Source organism: Nelumbo nucifera, chromosome 6, assembly GCF_055504915.1.
Source record: "Nelumbo nucifera cultivar China Antique chromosome 6, China Antique-T2T, whole genome shotgun sequence".
Lineage (NCBI taxonomy): Eukaryota > Viridiplantae > Streptophyta > Magnoliopsida > Proteales > Nelumbonaceae > Nelumbo > Nelumbo nucifera.
The window spans coordinates 7,389,064-7,409,610 of record NC_142654.1 but is presented as its reverse complement, the minus strand read 5'-3'; the positions used below and the strand labels follow the sequence as shown (position 1 = coordinate 7,409,610).

The 20,547-nt window shown below is 38.4% G+C and overlaps 1 protein-coding gene across 5 annotated transcripts in view; it reads right to left on the bottom strand.

Moving 5' to 3' along the window:
- Window positions 1–11,714: 11,714 nt before the first annotated feature.
- The window catches only part of LOC104604631 (5'-AMP-activated protein kinase-like protein), a 35,408-nt gene continuing 26,575 nt past the window's right edge, over window positions 11,715–20,547 (bottom strand). For 2 of the 5 annotated variants that reach the window (XM_088889718.1, XM_088889721.1), the window contains exons 6-13: window positions 17,005–17,077; window positions 16,852–16,902; window positions 16,704–16,757; window positions 14,987–15,106; window positions 14,708–14,826; window positions 13,083–13,134; window positions 12,046–12,194; window positions 11,715–11,877 (exon numbers count right to left, since the gene is read on the bottom strand). In XM_088889718.1, the coding sequence (XP_088745844.1) occupies window positions 12,096–12,194; window positions 13,083–13,134; window positions 14,708–14,826; window positions 14,987–15,106; window positions 16,704–16,757; window positions 16,852–16,902; window positions 17,005–17,077 (568 nt within the window). In that variant the 3' untranslated portion in view covers window positions 11,715–11,877; window positions 12,046–12,095. The remainder of the gene's footprint in view (window positions 11,878–12,045; window positions 12,195–13,082; window positions 13,135–14,707; window positions 14,827–14,986; window positions 15,107–16,703; window positions 16,758–16,851; window positions 16,903–17,004; window positions 17,078–20,547) is intronic. The other 3 variants (XM_088889719.1, XM_088889720.1, XM_088889722.1) reach the window with 3 other exon arrangements.

Here is a 20,547-nt window from a genome sequence, read left to right as displayed (position 1 = left end):
CCTTGTTTATGCACTTAGGCATTTGGCCCACAGTTCCAATTTTAAATAATCAGGGCTGTGACCAACCCACGGAAGCCCAACACAAGGCCCTATGATCGATAATCGATCAGTTTGGTGACATATTCAAGGAACCGAACCAATTACCTCCACCCCGGGCCCATGACCATCAGATACCCCTCTTACCAGATTCCAAACCAGCCAATGTGAGGCCATATAGATACCCTTATTTCCAAAAGCTGGAAATTGAGAAGGCAGTAAGAGAGCTATTGGACAAGGGGCATATACAGACCAACACTAGCCCGTTTTCATCCCCCGTACTCCTAGTGAAGAAGAAGGATGGTAGTTGGCGTTTTTGCGTAGATTACCGGGCCCTGAATCAGATTACAGTGAAGGACAAGTTCCCAATACCCCTCATTGATGAACTGCTGGACGAGTTAGGGGAAGCACAAGTGTTCTCCAAACTAGACCTGCGGTCCGGGTATCATCAGATCCGGGTTCACCAGGCTGATATCCACAAGACATCCTTTAGGACCCACGATGGCCATTATGAGTTTCTGGTTATGCCGTTTGGACTCACCAACGCCCCCTCCACCTTTCAGGCCCTCATGAATGACATCTTCAGGCCATTCCTAAGGCAATTTATTCTGGTGTTTTTCGATGACATTCTGGTTTACAGCAGGGATTGGGACACCCATATGAAACATCTGAAACTTACCCTCACAACTCTAAGGGAGCACCAGTTACATGCCAAAATGACAAAGTGTTCCTTTGGACAAAGACAAATTCAGTTACTTAGGCCATGTGGTTGCTGCAGGGCGGGTCATGGCAGACCCAGAAAAGATAGATTCCATCCAAAAATGGCCCAAGCCCACTGCAGTAAAGGCTCTCAGGGGTTTTCTTGGGCTTACCGGTTATTATAGGCGCTTCATTAAGGGGTATGGGCTTATGGCTGCCCCTCTAACGTGCCTGTTAAAGAAGGATTCTTTCGATTGAGCTGATGATGCCCAAGGCCTTTGAAGACTTGAAGATAATAGTTTCTAGCCCTCTAGTCCTCACTCTTCCGGACTTCTCTCAGCCCTTTGAGATAGAGTGTGATGCATCGGCTGTAGGGGTGGGGGCCGTCCTGATGCAGAAGGGGCAACCCATTTCTTATTTCAGCAAGGCTCTCTCAGCAGCTCACCAAAATCAGTCCACTTATGTCAAGGAAATGATGGTTGTGGTAATGGCAGTACAGAAATGGCGTACATACCTATTGGGACGCCAATTTATCATAAGGACAGACCAACGAAGTTTGAAGTACATAGCAGAACAAAGGGTGCACACCCCGGAGCAGCAAAAATGGCTTAGTAAGCTGATGGGATTTGATTACCACATAGAGTAACTTGGGCCCGCCAACAAAGTAGCTGATGCCTTATCACGGGTAGAAGAGCTGGCCCAACTGACCTGCTCTCAGCCCAGTTTTCCCTTGTTTGAAGCTATATGGCAAGAAGCCAGATCTGATCCGCAGCTACAGGACATCAGGGAAAAGTGGAAACGTGACCCTTCCCAGGTTGCGGGTTACCAAATTGTAGGACCTGATCTTTTCTTTAAGGGCAGGTTTGTGGTTGCTCCAAATTCCACCCACAAAACTGAACTGCTAAGGTTGTTTCATGATTCCGCGTTGGGGGGACATTCAGGGGTGCTACGGACCCTAAAGAGACTTAGCAGCCACTACCATTGGGTAGGAATGCGCAAGGATGTGTTGCACTATGTATCCGAATGCCATACTTGCCAACTGCAGAAATACTCCTACAGTCTCCCGCGGGCCTTCTACAACCCCTCAAGATTCCAGAGCAAGTGTGGGAAGACCTCTCCATGGACTTCATTACGGGACTTCCTCGTTCTGCAGGGAAGGAGGTTATCATGGTAGTGGTTGACTGTCTCACCAAGTATAGCCGTTTCTCTGCATTGCCTCACCCTTACACTGCAGCAATGGTGGCTGACATCTTCATACGGGATGTGGCAAAACTGCATGGAACACCAAGATCCATTGTCTCGGACCGTGACCCTGCCTTCCTGAGTTCATTCTTGAAGGAATACTTCCGATTGCAAGGAACCCAACTGCACCCATCCACAAGCTATCACCCGCAGACTGATGGACAGATTGAAGTCCTTAATCGATGCTTAGAAGCCTACCTTAGATGCTTCATAGGGGAGAAGCCTAGACAGTGGGCCCACTGGCTTCTGTGGGCAGAATACTGGTACAACTCGGCTTATCAGTCAGCTGCAGGAATGACACCCTTTAAGGCCCTATACGGCAGAGAACCCCCTCCCATATTACCCTATGAATATGGGTCGTCTAAGGTGGCAGAAGTAGAGACCCGCCTACTGGAAAGAGACGAGATCCTTAGACTGCTCAAGACCAATTTGACAAAGGCCCAGCAACGAATGAAGGTCTGCTATGACTCTCACCACCACCCATTAGAGTTTCAGGTGGGTGATTTTGTCTACCTTAAGCTCCAACCTTACCGCCAGGTCTCAGTGGTAAGACGGGCTTGGCACAAGCTAGCTCCCAGGTATTATGGGCCCTATAAGGTGCTGGAGAGAGTGGGCCTTGTTGCTTACAGATTGGACCTCCCTGCTACCTCGAAGCTTCATCCGGTTCACATCTCTCTTCTCAAGAAAGCTGTGGGAAATCATACTCCTATCTCATCCAACTTACCCCAATTCACTGAAGAAGGGGGACATTTACACGGAGCCTATCGGAATTGTGGATTTCCGTTGGGTTCGACGAGGTGGGCAGGTTGTACCAGAAGCCAAGGTAGAATGGGCCGGGTTGCCTCCAGAAGATGCCACTTGGGAACCTTATCTAAGGCTGAATGAGAGGTCCCCGAACCTAGACCTTGAGGGCAAGGTCAATGCTAAGGAGGGAGGAATTGTTGGGACCCAAATACTCCCCCCGAACCCAACAATGGGAGTGGAGCAGACCACCACCCATCAGCAGTTCACAAGGAGGCAGAAAGGACATGCGACAGAGCCCCAGAATTAGTTACACTCAGAGTTGGTTACTCTGCCGCCAGAGGATATTCCCTCCATGATATTTTCCAGAGTTAGTTATCCTGCAAATCAGAGGATATTCCCTCTATGATTACACCTGTAGGCTGATAGGCCCCAATTAATGCCAGGAAGAGGAAAGGTCAACAATCAGCTAAGGGGGGGAAATAATTGAACAATTAATCACATGAGGGCAATTATAGCTGGAGGGAATAAGGAGAGTCTTGGGGCATTTATAGCTATGTCAGTTATGAATAAGAAGAGTTTCTGGGCATTTATAGAGGGAGTCAGTTATGCTATCAGTAGAGTATAAGAAGGGGCTTTGGGGGATGGGGGTGGTATGTTTTTTTTTGAGTAAAGAATATTGTGAGTGTTTGGGAGAGCCGGCGGTCTCCCGAAGAACCGACCAACTGTTAATGTTTTCTGCTGAACGAATACTAGTTTCTTTTGTTGATGTTTGAGTGTGTGAACGCTGCTGTGGGTCTGAGAACTGTGTGTGAGTTTCTGGGACATAACAGTGGTAGTGGTATCAGAGCACGTCTTTCCTCGGCCATGGTGACAGCTAAGGAAGTGGCATCGCAGGTGGAGGGTTTCGAAGAATGCTTGACTTCTCTGCATTCTGAAGTGGATGGCTTGCGTGATGAGATAACAGCTAGACTGTCGAAGATCACATCCCTGGAAGGAGGCGTTCAAGACTTGGTAAGGCGTTTTGATCTATTGCTGCAGCAACAGTCCTTGTCAGCTCCCTTGTCTACAACTGACAATGTTCCTCCTGTAGCCGCATCAAGTCGTGCGGCTGACAAAGGGAAGGGTGCAGCTTTCCCGACATCCCCTTCAATGACAGTCCCGGAACATACTTCTGATTCACTTCCTCAGAAGTTGGAGCTGCCTATTTTTTATGGGGAAAATCCAGACGGCTGGCTTTTTCGTGCGGAGCGCTATTTTGAGATTAATGGCTTGCTTCTGGCGGAACGTCTGTGGGCAGCAGTGGTCTGTTTATAGGGTGATGCACTGGCGTGGTATTGTTGGGAGGATGGTCGGCGACCCTTTTGTAGCTGGGCAGAATTCAAGGAACTCCTCCTTGAACGTTTCCGATCAACTCAGGAGGGAAACTTGCAGGAGCAGCTTCTATCATTACGTCAATCCACTACTGTCAAGGAATATCGTCGCCATTTCGAGGTGCTTTCTGCCCCCACCCTCGAAGGGGCTTCCGAGGTGAGCGGTATCTCACCATTATTGCTCTCTATTTGTCTCTGTTTCAGTGTTTCAGTGCAAGTGATCACCATTGATGCACACCTTGTATTATTATTTAATCCAGGAAGCCAATATATATCTTACAATACAGTATGACACATATTTGATGCTTTTAATCTTGATTGGAGAGTTGACATGGCAATGTTGGACATGTTTTTTCATGGGCCCCACCTTATCTCTGGGGTGAAACTTGCTTACCAACATTTCTCTTATTAGAATGTATATCTTTTGGTATTTCCACATGAGCAAACTTTTGACTGTGTAAGCTATTCATTTGCAGGTTTAATTTCTCCTGCTATATCCATGAAGCCTAAACAAGCAGAGTTTTAGTGTCCTTGAACAGATTCTGCAAGTTTTTAGTCTTTCATTCAATATTTTGTACTTTTATATTTCTAAGTTCCATGCTAAGTAATATGCTGTTTTTTTTTTGTTGCAGATTATGTTGAAGAGTCCTGATAGCTACTGGAATTGTGCAGCCGGAGCAATTTGAGCAAGTCGAGTTTAGACTAAAGCCAAGTGATGATATCAGTGTTGGATCTCCTAGGTTCCTCTGAATATCAGTTATTGTTCATAATCTTGTACAGTCACAGTTGTAATTGATCTCTACTTCTAACCATTATAAATTGATACCTAGGATCAGTTGAAATTCACTGAATCCTAGAGTTTCTTCTTCAGTTATTATTTGTTCTTTCTCCTCTTCCTTTTGTTTTTACTCTCAACAAGGAGAGCTTGCAATCAGGTTTTATATTCTACGTTTCTACTCATGAACTTACGGTATTTATTGCTCAAAAGTAAACCAAACTATTTGTTCCCTTCAGTGTATTTATCATTCATTTCTAACTTTATCAGCTGAGATGTTCTAAGTCTTGTAGATGGTTTGGGACCCTGATACACCATGCGTCCCATAGTGTATATAGTTATAGTTACAGACAAATGAACCCAATAATATGTATATAGTTATATAGTTACAGGTTGGCAATCATTGGTTTTGGCTTATTATTAGCCCATCCAATCTCTCAAGTTGGTCCCATTCAATATGTGTGCACATCTGCTAGACTGCTACTAACATCTCAAATTGTTGAACTGCCTAGATTGTATTATGGATCATTTAACAACCCCCACCCAAATCTGAAATATTGCTTATTAATTCTGTTCTGGTATCTTGATCTGCAGTTGCCTAGGTGATTTTTTTTTAAGTAAAAATTATCCTAGGGTAGCTCACTAGGTTCCATAGCAACTAGCAACTGTATTTCCGTGATAATTGTCCATGATTTTCATAAGTGTAAACTTAAAGTATAGAAACTCTGCAACGAAGAATAATTTTATTACATTGAGTAGAGATAAAGTAAACAAAGATTGAAAGGATGGTCAGCCTCAACTAACCTTCAAATTCAGGTTCATTGTTAAGTACAAATCCCCCTTGTTGCATTCCCCAAAACATAGAACTTGTCACCCCCTGTTTTGCCAGCAATTCAACTAAACCATGGCCCCGGAATGATTTGTTTATATGCTTAGCAAATATTCATGGCCAGATTGAACAATCTCTAGTCTGTGGGCAGAAATTACTGTCTATTCTCACATAAATATGCAGGCAGTATGAATGTCTGACTATTCAATATCCATTCTTATTCTTAAGAAATCCTATACAGAATTAGCAGTTGGATATATTAATGACGGTGATTTGATGGTTATTTTATTTTTCTTGCATTAAAATATAGAATGGAATCTGTGATTCATAATCTGTGGTCAAGGATATGTTGATGATATCTAACCTTCTTTTTGAACTCAACCTGACAGGATTGATGAGAACATGGATGACACACTGGCAAATGAGAACATGGATTGATGAGAACTCAACCTCAACAGTATCTCATCCAACCGGTGGCTGATGATTAAGATAATCGTTGTATTGATTGTATTCCTCATGATTTTCCTATTTTTTTGGGGCATAACATTATATCAAGAATAACTAAAAAGAAATAGAAAGAAAGTGCCTTTTCAAAGGCCACTGGCCTTACACCGTCAAGTGATCAAGTCTCATCCAACATTTCAAAAATTATATTTGCAGTTTTGCACTGCCTTGTTGTACATAACATCATAAGCTTTTTGTGTGTATATACAATGAGAAGTCTACCATTATTCTTCCCTTATATTTTCTCGGGTAAGTTGCTGCTAGGATGACATGTCTTCATAGCTTCTTCTTCAGTTGTTTCCCATTTGCATTTCATCAGTGTGTTTGTGTGTTTGAAAGTTGAAACAGAGAGCAGAATTAGTATAAATTCATTGAGTGGTCGTGCTTATTCTCAGTTGACGTCTGTGAATGAACAAAAGTACTAACTACTACCTATAAAGATTATGCATTTGGTTTGGCGAGTTTAAGAGGTATCAATTATCGATTTGAGTGTGAGACTGATGAACTCCAGCAAATTGTTAAAATATTGGTGGACGCTGATATTGCATTTTCTTGGCACTCTCTCATTGTAGTTTCATTTGAGTGCAATCTGGTCTACTTCTTTCTTTACTTTGCTTCATCCTTTCTTTTCCTTGATCCATACTGCAAACAATCTAACCCATGCTGAAACTCAAAACTAAAATAAACCAGAATTTGCACTCAATAGTCAATTTGTTTACAAACATGGAAATGGGATCGCATAGCAAACTAACAAGTAACAAGAGGGGACTGGGATCCTCTTAAGAAGTAAGAGTTAAGAGGAAACAAACAGGCCCACACTTTAGCCTAGATCAACTCCTAGGTAGAAGTCACATATCCTAGATTTGCCCTTGACACATGAATATCATTCTCAAAAGATTTGACCCATGACCCGACAAGGATTTTGGTTTTGTATCAGGTTCGAGTTTGAATAAAACTGATCCAAACATTACCAACTAAGATATTTACCACTGTTAATTACTCAATTTTTATGTTTAAAAGAACTGATACTTAACCATCACCGTGTCTAGAAAACACAGGCTTCGGTTCCACCAAATGGGCTTAAATTATAACCAAGTTTTAGGAATTGGACTTATATGTTATACACCCGACTGTTTGCCAAATCCTTTAAAATGCCTTTACATTCTAACAATTGACTAATTGTATCAATACTGTCACATTCCATTGGCACGTGATTGTTGTAACTTTTTAAAACCCAATTTTCTCCTTAACACTGTTCACATTCCATTGTTGTTAGATTTGACAAGGGTCACCAATTTTCAAGAACCTACATAACATAATTAGGGGTGCAAATGGATCAGATCATGATCCGATTCGATCCTATTTGATTGAATTTGGTTCACCTCTGTTCAGATCTTTACATCGGATAATACAATCCGACCAGAAAGTGGATCAAATTAGGATCAACCCAATTACAAAGGGTTAGCAAATGGAGAAGATATGAGAAGATGATGAGGATGAAAACAGACCTTCGTAGAAGATGAGGATGAGAACTCCAATTTCCACAGACGAACCTGTGCTCCTTGTCTGCTAAGCACCTAAAACACATGGAAGGAAAAACGTTCTTGATAAAAAAAAATGCAAAAATAAAACATGGATGATGTGTGAAATGGAATCCTGTCTCCTTGTCGTCTGAGAAGACGAAGACAAGGTTACCTTCGCTAGAGAAGACAAAGACAATATCCTATCTCCTTGTCGTCTGAGATCTAAGATCAAAGTTGATGGAGGAAGAGAAGGGTATTTTTGGTATAACAAAACACCAAATAGCATGAAAGCCTGAAAGGGGATGTGAGTATTTACCAGAGGCCGTAAACCTCACTGGAGATGAAAGATAAAGTGGTTGGAGTTCGGACCGTTGCAGAGGTGGGAGATGAGAACAGTCCACCCTCAACAAAATTTTCTCACTCGTCATGCAACTTTTGTGTCTCACTGGGGTTGCACCTATTTGGTGAGACCCCACGTCCCTTATTTTGAAAATACTAATCCCATCTCATCGCATCATATCTCTCGAAACGAACATGAAAAAATAGAAATATTCGGCAAATATTCCTATTTTCTTATCCATATTGTGCGAACTAAACGGACAACAAGGGAAATGATCTATATTTTTCCTTTTATATGTTCTAACCTCACCTCTAATCTTGCCTCCTTCACCCTCGCTTTCCCCCTCCTTCAATCCCTAATTCTTTCTCCCCTCCATTCTCCTCTGTTGAACCTCTATCCCCTTTTCCTCCTATGCTCCCCAACAGCTCTTCTACATCCCTCGTTTCCTTTGCCCCTTCAACCCCGTCCATCTCATGTCCTTGTCTGCTCTCCCCCTTTTCTGTGACTCTACTTTCAATACTTCTCGACAAAGGCAAAATAATCTCCCCACTCTATTTGTTATTACTACCATATGTTTTAAGGGTTCAGTTTAATACATGTGTTGGACATAATTGGTAACCTAATTTCACATGTTCATATTTGTAGGTTTATATGGAGTGAACCCATCTATAAATCCTTATCCACGAGTACAAAATGTTCATATTGCCTGGAGTGGAACCATCTATAATTTCACATGTTCATATTGCCTGGAATTTGTAATAGCTTGGAAGCTGCTTTACACTGTGTACATAATCAAATCAATGGTTGTGCATTTTGGTTGGTCCATCATCATTTGGTAAAATTTCAATTGTTAGGTTACTTCCAGCTAACTGGAAATGTGCTTAATGAATTAAATCTTTCATCTGCAACTGATATTTCTGAATTGCTTGGGTGTTTTGAGCAACACAACGCTTTTCGCAATTTCCGTTGTGTTATTGCACAAATCGAGCAATACATTGGTGAATACTGCAATGTTTATTTTGGAATCATCAAAGGAGGCATTTATAATTGAGCATGAAGATTTAATATCCAAGTGGCTAGATTTATCGTCCAACTTTCAGAATAAATGGGTATCTTTCTTCAAGTTCCACTTCTGCGTATGCAGATGTTTCTAATGGTTCCTCATTTTTCTGGATTCGTCGATCCACTTCATTGAACAGCTGAAGCTGGATTTGGAAAAATATCAGGTACCCGTATATTGGACACACAAGGACCTGAGTAAGACTATGAAGAATATCCTAAACCTGCAAGAGTGTTGCAATAAACAGCCATTTCTACTCAAAATGAACTTATCTTTTCTCTCTCCCATTAACTCTTTTAATAATATCTGTTCATTAATTATGCCATTAACTCTCTCCTTCCATAACTCATGTCACTACTTCTCTCTCATCTCAGTTACTCTATTAAATTGCATAAAATACGTTAACTTTATTTATATATCCATCTCACTTTCACTATATTTTTATATATATTAGATATATTTGCATGGAACTATAATTATTATTAAAGATCAATTATATTGAAATTGGGATATTCCATGATATATAATTGCACTAAATAATCTACTTCCATTTAAAATTATAATCCATTTATATTCCATTTGAAAAAAAAATAAAAATTAATTAACCATAATAAAAATATTACGGTAAGTTACTTAAATAAAACAAAAATAATTAATTGTATTGATAAAAATATTTTTATTAATATAATAAAAAGAATTTAATTAATAAAAGGAATAAGATAAATTTAAAACTAAGATGTTATTATCAAACAATTATTAGTTTTATAATTAAATTCAATTTAGAACCAACTTAAGTTCTACTGAAAAATAAAAAATTATATAGTTAATTAAATTTCCTAAGGAATTTAAATTTAACAAAAACTTAATATACTTAAATAAATTCAATTTTTACTAATTTAAAGAATTAATTTTAAATATAGTTTGGTTATTTTAAAATCAATTTAAATTCAATTAAAAAAAGGAAAATTATTAAAAAAAAAACTCATTGGGTTTTCTAAAAAACTTATGAAACTCCCCACTTTTTTGACCTCAACAAAAACCTTCACTATTGTTTTGAAGAAAAGGTGCAAATATCTTCCTTTTGTCAGCATTCCAAATAAAAAAAAATTTGATGTAATGCATGAATTTTACTTCACATCAGCCTTTTTACCTTTGTCCAAGAAGAGTAAGGAGAATTATTCCTTGAAAGTTGTCTAGTAAAATAAACTAGTGGAAGGTAAAGTTGAAACTCTAATTATGTATGATAATGCACTAACAAGGATAATAGTATTTTGATAACTTCAATGCCTTTGTTGCCGAAAAGCCTAGGGAAATGAGGTATTTGCACTTTTTTCTCAAAACTATAGAGGAGGTTTTTGTTAGGATTAAAACACAAAGGTGGTTTATAAAATTATTATAAGAGGATATTTTTTTTTATAATTTTACCTAATAATAGTATAAAAATAATAACAAACCAATAAAATTAGCATTAAGATATAAAAAAATACAAAATTATCTAGAGAATAGGAAATTGTCACTCTCATTAAAACGGAACTTATAATGTGATTGGATAAACCAAGCAGAACCCCCAAAAATAATACTTTAATTGAACTTAGATAGATACTACTTAATTAAAAATGTGATAGAGCTTCATCTTCAACTTTTCAATAAAGTCCATGCGTCGTATGTGTCCTAACTAGTCTTCACTTTATTTTTTGTAGCCGTAACTGCAATTTTCTCTCCCAAAGAGAAAAAGAGGGGAAATGAAAAAAGTGAGGAGAGAGAAAAGGAAATATATTTCTAATAAACAGTAAAGTTTTTGGAGGAGATTTTCGGTACACGTGTTCCATAGTAGTAAAATAATGGGACAACCATCGGTCCGTCCGTTATCTGACCCATTGGCGCTCCTATTTCATGCCAATTGCCAAGTTCACTGCATTGGATGTAACCTACTGGTGCTCTTATTTCATGTCAGCTGCCAAGTTCGCTTTATTGGATGTCGAATGATCCTAATAGTAGCTAAAAGTTTTATGTTAAACTCTGCATAATACATCGGAACCGTGTAATGGGAACATCGTACGGGAGATGTTCCCATAGATGTGCAATGTAGGACTGATGTGATCACCCATAGCTAAAAATTTGAGGACTGATGAGGGTTGGGTTAGGATTGTTGGGCCTGCGTTGAAGCCAATAATAATAACAAAGCAGAAGAGGAGGTGATCAATCAGAATTCCAAATGGAATGTGGAATGGAGGCCAGGACGACAGCTAGCTTAGTGCAAAAAACTATGAAGCCTCCATCTTTGACACTATTGTCATTGCAATTAGCAAGGCATGTTGGATATGTGACGGACCATTCAGAACCAAATGGTGCAATCTCGTTTTGAGTTTCTTTTTACAAATGTTCAGGAAAGGATCAAAGGACTAGGCGACTAGCCTTCTACTTAATCTTATTAAAAATTGGCATTGCTATATAGTCGGAGTTAGTAGTTGGTGCACATGAACGAAGAGGGAGATTCGTGCTTAAACGGGAGGCCGGGAGGGGCGCGGGGGAAATAAGAGAAAAATGGAAGAAACGCAAAGCCTAACTGGACATTTTATAATTTATTGTATGGTGAGGTGAGCTCTGAGCTGCCCAAAAAAAAAAACTTTATTATTTTATTATTATTATTATTTCTACACAGAGACACAGAGTAGACTCTAATTCTTCATACATACATCGTGTGATCCTGCATTGCTCATGATGCTTTCGATATTCATCTTTCTTTAAGCCTGTTCTGCAGAAAATAATGAAAATGGTACGGAAGAGAGATGAGAACAAAAGATTAAGAACAGATGGTGCAGTGCAGATTTATCTAGCAAAAGGATTATAATAGTAAATTCCTGATTGGATTAAAAGTTTGTGCATATTACACACAATTAGCAGTTTTAGCAACAGGAATTACCTCTGCTGCTGCTAGAAAAATCCGGCCAAGTGTACTCTGCCATATCCATTTCACCTGTCAACTCTGAGGATGTTATTTTGTATGTGTCCTCTAGTAACCGATTCTCTCTTGGGGTCAATCCTCCAATGCCCATCAACGATGAATTTTATCTGCTAGTGACTAAAATTCAGTGGTCATGCATAGAGGGGCTTAACCCTGGTCTATATGCACATTTTTCATTAAAAAAAAATGAAACCTCCCATCGGGTCTACCCATTACTCGCCTTTTTTGCAGTTTGGGGTCAAGTTATTCCACCCTTCAGATAACATGCCCGTCAGTTTTTATGACTAAAAGTATTAACTTGACATTCTAAACTTATTACAAGTCTATTCTACGCTTTACTAGCACCCTTTTTTTTTTATCAGCAACAGGAAAATAACTAGCACCTTCTTGTATGTTTTATATATACAAAGCAAAACTGATGTTTTATTTTATTGTTAAGGACATTTTGGTAAAATAACTATTCTGTTTTAACTCTTTCCTCCAACAAGCCCCTTGTAGTTTCATGGTCAAGTTACTAGGTAGACTTGATGACGAGTGGTAACAAGTATTTTGACAGAAACCCTAAGAAAGGTATACAACTGTACATAATTACCCTAAAAATTTTGCCACAACAGTAATATGCTGATATTACTGCTGAAGGTGGGATTTGATCCCAAGTCTCCGCTACAACCAGCCGGAGCCTTACCAGCAAGCTAGGCACCTTCAGCGACTTTTTTGAATTTTGAGGTGGCAGAAATACACCTTAATAATAAGACAGGAAGTGGTTCATCAAATATGAAGTGGTACAAATAACTATGCCAAGATGTAAGTATTATAAAACTCCCCTCAATAAAGAAAAAGAAAAAAAGATAATTACAAAATAAACAGAAAAGAAAACTATAGACAGCAAATTTCCTACAACTCGTTTACTCAAAGTATGTGATTTAGTAATTATTTTCACTCAGATATGAATTTAATCAATTACCAAAGCATATCGGCTATGTAAATGTTCATACCTCATAAAGCCCAGGATAAAGCCATAACACTGTTGACCATAGTCTGGTATTCCTGAAAGTGTTGTGTTATCAGAAGGAATCCACAATTTTTGAATAGTGGAAAAAGGGAAAAAAAAAGCTGTTGAAACTATTTTCTTTTTGAGGCAAGGAGCAAAGGACTTGGGAGGAACAATCAGTTCATTTCATTCAAGGCATGAAAAGAGGTTTTAGGAGGAACATCATCATCTAAGCCTTGTCCCAAGTCCCAACTATATGGGTTGGCTACAGGAATCCGGTTTCTCCATTCCTTTCTGTTTAGTGTCATACCCATTTGTAAATTAGAAGCACTTGGAAGTATTTATTCTTTGCAGCATTTATTCTCCATTCAGCTTGTATTCTTCATACGTCATGGGAAGAGATAAGTGAGGGATGATGCTCAACTCAATTCAACAAAGCATCCCAACTTTCAAACCATATGGTAACAATTACATTAATCTGTTTCACCATTATGGGTGAAGTATGACGTAAGGCTTTGTTTTATGAGTAAGGATGATATAAGGCATGTAACTGCAGCTTTTCTCCTAGTGTTCTATGGAAGTGTAGCAGAGAGATGAGAAGCATTGGCCCGATGATGATAAGTCTTCATAGGTAAATTTTGACTTCAGAAAGCTAAAAAGAAATTTCTGGACCCAAATACCATCCCATTACCAGGGAGACTCCTGATGTTAACCAGAAGGCTTATTGCCTTAACTATTTGCTGCAATTAGAGAGAAAAAAATCCCAATGACATGGTGACTCTACAAGGGCTAAACTACTAGAAGTTTTGTAGGAGTCGGGGGAAACCCTAAGCTACACATGTTATGGTGGAAGGGGACCCAATTGTAGCGGTGAGCTACTTCAAAGACACTACACTTTATTGGAGATCTAAATGCATAATGAAGGAGATCAAATCTTCAACTGGATTCAAAGATCAGCCAACAATATGGCTGGTGCATGGCAAGATCGGGGGAGTACAAATCAATTATTTTATGGATTGCCTCCTAGGGGGAGATAATTGTAATACAAATGGGGTTTGGTAGCAAGGGCTAGCCTATCCAAAAAGAAAATCTTAAAAAAACAAAAAGAAAAATCACAGGATTTGAGATAAAAGATCTTTTGATGCCTAGAAGTGCAAATGAAAACAATTCTTTTTTAACACATTTGCAGAAGGTTTGGAAGGCACCAAAGTCTATTAAATTTTGGTTGCAGGGGTTACAGTTTCAATTTTCTGTGACTGTCACAAGTTCCTTTTTGTGTACTACTGTAGGGCTTCATCTCTCAAGACCATTATAAACAGTAAGCTGTATAATAGGCTTTTCTGATAAAGGATGCAAAACAGCTAATACCCAATATCAAGGGCTGGACAATTGGACCTCAAACCAACCCAGCAATGAAAATGGTTTCAAGGACAAGTTATTTTTGATATCAAGACATGCCTCAACAATGATTGATTTTCTTTGAATCACCATTGAAACAGGCTTTAGCACAAGGTATGAGAGGTCTAATTTTCTAACTGATAGAAAAAAACTAAGCATGATAGTTCAATTACAGATATTACAGAGGAAATTTTGGTCAAGAACAAAGATAAAAGATTAACTTTTGAATACCTTGATCCTGTGGGGTTTCTGGTAAGAGGATGTGGTTCCATTTTAATTTGATGATGCCACCCGTTGAAGCTACCTGCTACCTCAACATTTTCCCCACTCACCAAATACTCAATTTGAACCTAGTGCAAGTCAAAGAACTTAAATCTCACGAAATGCTTTGCATGTGCAGGCACACATGTTTGTAATTCTGTGCATATGCATATACATCTATGTGTGTGTGTGTGTGTGTGTGTGTATCAGTGTGCATATACAGAGAAGAGAAGAGAAGAGAGTAGGTACCTCCTTCAGTCCAGACAGGCTTTCTTCAGCAGCTTGTAATTCTGCATCTTTTTCAGAAATAAGTTTTTGAGCTTTGTTGATCTCTGATTCTGCCTCGGTTTGCAAAATGGACAAGGCATGCTGAAATCCAGGAATGAGAAAGAAATCAAAGGCAAATGGAAAGTTGTTTTCTATGCACTACACGCACCATACATCAGCCTCCACTTCTCCTACATCATCTCAGTCCAATATGTGGTGATTTTTCTTCTCTAAAACTCACATCCCTACCTTTAGTTCAACCTTCTTCCCCTAGAATCTACAACCTTTGGATTTTCTTGACAATTACAACAATGACAAAATCAAGAAAGAATAAATCTGAAGCTTTCAATTGAACTAATTTTGTAAATAAGACCACCAAGCCAACTTCTTATCATTTTTGCCACTAAAAAATAATTTAAATCAAAATGTATATTCATTTGAAATTATAGAATCACTTGCTAAAGAAATTATTTTTACAGCCATTCCTAATGATGCTTTATTTGTAAAATCTCTTTTGGTTCAATTTAATAAAATTTATTTAGATGCTTGTCAATATTTCCAAATCATCCAAGTGAAAAATAAGAACAAATACAGGAAAAGAATGAAAAAAAACAAAAAAAAACTTTATTTTTCTTTATCCAAAGGGATAATGAAATCGGGACAAGTTGTATGAAAAGAATATCATGTATCACCAAACATTTTGGTCTACATACACTGATGTAACTGATTTCTTTAGTAATGATTAAATTTGCAATCCAGCATGCTCATGGAAACAAGTTACGGTTGCTATCAAATGCTGTCAAAATCTTACAATTCATGATTTGAGTCATGAATCCCAAGGGTTTCGACTTGAATCTTATGTCTGAATCCTTTTCTGCAAAAATCTAATGATTTTTGTTTGAATCTTAAAATTTAGCTCATAGATCTTATGATTTATATGATTTATGCGATTGGCTATGATTCAAATAAAGTCAATTAAGAATTAGTTCTCTACTTTGTCATTCCTTTTTTGCTTATACTTAGTTTTGTCACGGGAGACTTGTTTTAAATCCCTTATTAGAAAATGATTTATTTACATTATTTAGAACCAAACATTAAGTTTATTTTCCATAATATGTGGCTTCTATTTTACAAGAGATAAATTCGTATATATACTTAGGTACATATATTGTAGATACAGATCAGAAAAAGGGTAAAATTAATTTCCTATATATATTTAGCTTTTTAGTATATCTATATTTAATTTTGACTAGTTTGTAAAGAAATAGAAATAATATTATTTGCGATGCAATTTACAATTCGATTGATTCGAATTCAACTTTCTCTATGATTTACGATACGATTACAATTAAAAAAAAACACTGCCAATTAAAGAGTGGAAGGATAAACGATTCTACATCCTCATTAAGAACTGCAAATACTTTTTGAAAATATCCATATATCTAAATTTCAAGAAAGAGAATTTAAACAAGAAATGATATGCCTCATGAGTGCATTGTGCATGGTGAACCCTCCTTTGCTATTGACACAACACCTTACACAATCCCTTGATAGATACTAAATGCACACTGATGTTGATATGGGAAAACAAAGGCAGCATATATTGGAGAGAGTAGGTTAGCATGTTTTAAAGTGTGGATTTATGGAGACAAAAGTAATCCTATAATAAAACGTTCCGCAATAACAATAGCTCAGATACCTTTTCCTTCTCAATTTGCTCCCTCAATTGAGATAATTCCAACTCCTTCTGGTGCTAAGAACATAAAATTATAAAACCAGAAGTTTAACATGGTTAGTACAAATGGCATGTCTGCACATAGGGTCAGTAATACTTGAATATTTCATACCAGTAATACTTTTAGACGGTTAATTTCAACTTGGTTCTCCATTTCACTGGCCTATAGTTCAGAATAACACAACGTTTAGATGCATGAATGTCAAAGTTAACAGCCATCAGCAACATGCTTGCTATTCTATCTATTTATAGTAATAGTTATAACCTCAAAGTCCTCAGCATCCATATCCTCATTAAAAGCAGCAACTTGTACTCCTTGAGCTTGTGAAAAGTCATTCCTACAACCAAAATCATGTATTCTTAGGTAAAATGATAAATCCAACCCAATATGCATAATTCAATAACACAACACATGTCAAGAAGCAAACTAAAACATATATGGAGTACAAAACAAATGAGACGATAAAAAGGGGAAAAAGAAAAAGAAGTGTAATTTTTTTTTTTTGAGGGGCTACACAACTGGGGGGCGGGGGGGGGGTAGCTCATCCCCCATATACTTAACCCCCCAACTCTGGTGGCAGCACGGTTTGATCCCGAGTCTCCACTACCTTGATTATGAACAATTTAATATGTGGATGTATCATGCATAGCATTTAATACTAGTATTTTATGCTCAAGAAAAGCAGAAAATGACAAACCAATTGTTTCTTCATAGTAACATTTTTGTTGTGGTTGATGAGCCCAAAAAAAAAAAAGAATAAAGAGAAAAAATTATGTAAATATGCTTTGGTTTGATTTTGTAGTAGGATCCCAAATAGTTGTCTTGGGTAGCTTGGGTGCACCACTATTGGTTTTGGTCCCTTGGGTGTTTTTATAACTAAAGTTATCTTTTTGGGGGAGTTGTTTGAAGTTATTTTTGTTCTTAAGGGGCTGTTTGTGAAAGGTGAACATTCTAGGGGTGGCACGGCCCGATTTACACCTCTATCACCATTATACAGGCTGCATGGGAAATAAGGTATTTACGTCATTAGGACTTCAAGCCAAAAAGAAATAAAGAGCTATTGCAATGTTTTCTCTTGGCTTTATCCTTTTGATTCTAAGATTGAATATTGAGCCATTTTATGGCTCTTATCTTTATAGTAAAAAAAAAAATCATTGAGGAAAAATGGGAGCCATAGAAAAGTTTGCAGATGACCTAATGATCTTTTGTGAAGGAGGTTTTAGCGAAAAGGTAGCAAACCTAAAGGATCTAATCAAAGGATTTGAAAGTATTTCTAATTTGAGAATAAATTTGGAAAAGAGCTGCATAGCGGGTATAAATTTGGAGGTAGGGGAGGTCAAGGCTATTGCGGAGTGTCTCGAGTGTTCCACCTCTGCTTGGCCTATGTCATACTTAGGGCTTCCTTTAGGGGCAAATCCTAGGGAGAGTAGATTTTGGACCCCAGTGATAGAAAAGTTTGAGAAGATATTAGCCTCATGGAAGAGGAATTATGTCTCTTTAGGAGGGAGAATTACCCTAACAAGAGCTACCTTGGCTAACTTACCTACCTATTTTTTGTCTGTTTTTAGGATACCAATTAGGGAAGCTAGGAAACTGGAGAAGTTGATGAGAGATTTCTTATGGGAGCCGGGACAAGAAAAAAAGGATCACTTGGTTAATTGGGAAATTGTGTGCAGAAGTAAAGAAGATGGGGGTTTGGGACTTGGGAGGGTAACTAGAAAAAATCAAGCTCTGTTAGAGAAATGGTGGTGGGAAGCATTCATGGGAGGTCAGAGAATGGATGGGATGCTGGTGTATCAAGGCAAGCTAACCTAGCAACACCTTGGAAGGCCATTCACAACACCCTTCCTCAATTCCTCAATTTTATCAGGTATGAAGTTTGTTCTGGCAACACTGTTCATTTTTGGGAGGATATTTGGGTAGGAGACACACCTTTAAAGGATCTGTTCCCTTCGCTATTTTCTGTTTCTTTGTACAAAAAAGAGGTGGTCTCAAAATTTGTCTCACCTTTGGGAACACCCTTAGGTCCTACTTGGGATTTTGGGTTTCGTAGAGGACTTAGGGATGATGAAATTGAATCTCTTTCTATCTTGCTTGGTTGTCTTAATCAGGTTTGTTTGGATCCCTCCAAGCCAGATAAGAGGGTATGGACTCCTAGACCCAATGGAACCTTCACTTGTGCTTCTTTCTTCAAGTCCATCTCTCAACTTTCTACTCACCAACCCTTTCCGTCAAAATAAATTTGGTGCAGGCCAGTTCCCCAAAAAATTATGGCGTTTTGTTGGGAAGTATTCCATGGGAAAGTGAACACTCTAGATAACCTACAAAAGAGAAGACCTTTCCTTTGTATTTCTCCTAATTGGTGTATCCTCTGTAGAGCTCACGGTGAGGATTGTTACCACCTATTAATATCTTGTCCCTTTTCTGCAGACCTTTGGGCTTGGCTACTTTCATTGTTTGGGAGTAGTTGGAGTCTACTAGCAGAAGTTCACATGCTCTTCAACCATTCTACCTTTTATTGGCCTACAAAAATAGGGAGAATTATGTGGAGATGTGCTCGTGCTGCCTTGGTTTGGACTCTTTGGGAAGAAAGGAATGTTAGAATTTTTCAAGAAAAAGGAAAGGAGTAGTCAGGAATTGAAAGACTGTGTGTTAAATAGGGCAATACCTTGGCTGAAGACCTTGGAAATCTTTCATCAATTCTCCTTTAATGACCTTTGGAGAAATTGGTCAGCAGTAGCGAGGTGTTCATCCCTAAAGGACAAATCAATCACAAGCTGGTCTCCTCCATCCGAAGGCTCATTGAAGTTGAATTTTGATGGAAGTAGCATGGGTAATCCAGGATTATCCGGAATGGGGGTGCTTTGAGAAATGAGAAGGGAGAGATTTTGTTGCTCTACTCAGGTCCCTTGGGAATTAGGGTCTCCATCAGGGCAGAACTTTTAGCTGTTGTACAAGGGGTGCAATTTGCAAACCAGCTGGGGGTACAACACCTAACAATCGAGGGGGATCCCAAAGTGGTGGTGGGTTGGTTGAAAAATCCTGAAGAGGCTATGTGGCGTTACAAGAATGAAATGAAGAAATTTAGTTGGTTGACAAGGAATATGTTGGTCACTGTACAATGGGTGGGGAGATCAGCAAATACTTTGTCAGATGTGTTAGCTAAGCAAAGGGTAAATAGGAAAGAATTGTTTTGGGCTCAGTTGTGATTCTTGCTTTTCTTTCCTAGTTTACTTGTAAGATTCAAGGAGGGGCTGCAGCTCGCACCTCTCCGTGGGATGTTGTATGAACTCACTCTAAATCTGCTTCTGAATTAATAAATTTATTATCATTCATCAAAAAAAAAAATGGGAGCCATAGTATGGCTCTTGGTTGACTTGCAATATCTAGGGTTTTATTGAGAAAGAAAACAAGAAGAGAAGAGAAAAAAGAAAGGGAGTTATGAATGCAATATCATTCACTCTCTCAAACTTGAGATTTTATATTTTTGGGAGAAATTGTGGGTGCCCAAATACAAAAGAGCAAAAAATGACAAAAATACCCTTGCCTCCAAACAATCTCAACACTCCACCTCAAGTTGAGCATATATGTCAATTGTGCCCAACTTGTCTAAGCTCTTGGCAAACTTTGGATGATGAAGGCCTTTAGTGAGATAATCGTTGGTCTTCCGACCTTAAAAAGGGAAGACAAATATCTCCACTAGCTATCCTTTCTTTGACAAAATGTCTATCCGCTTTGATATGTTTTTGTACAGTCATGTTGCACAAGATTGTGGGTAATGTTTATGGCTGCTTGATTGTCGCAATA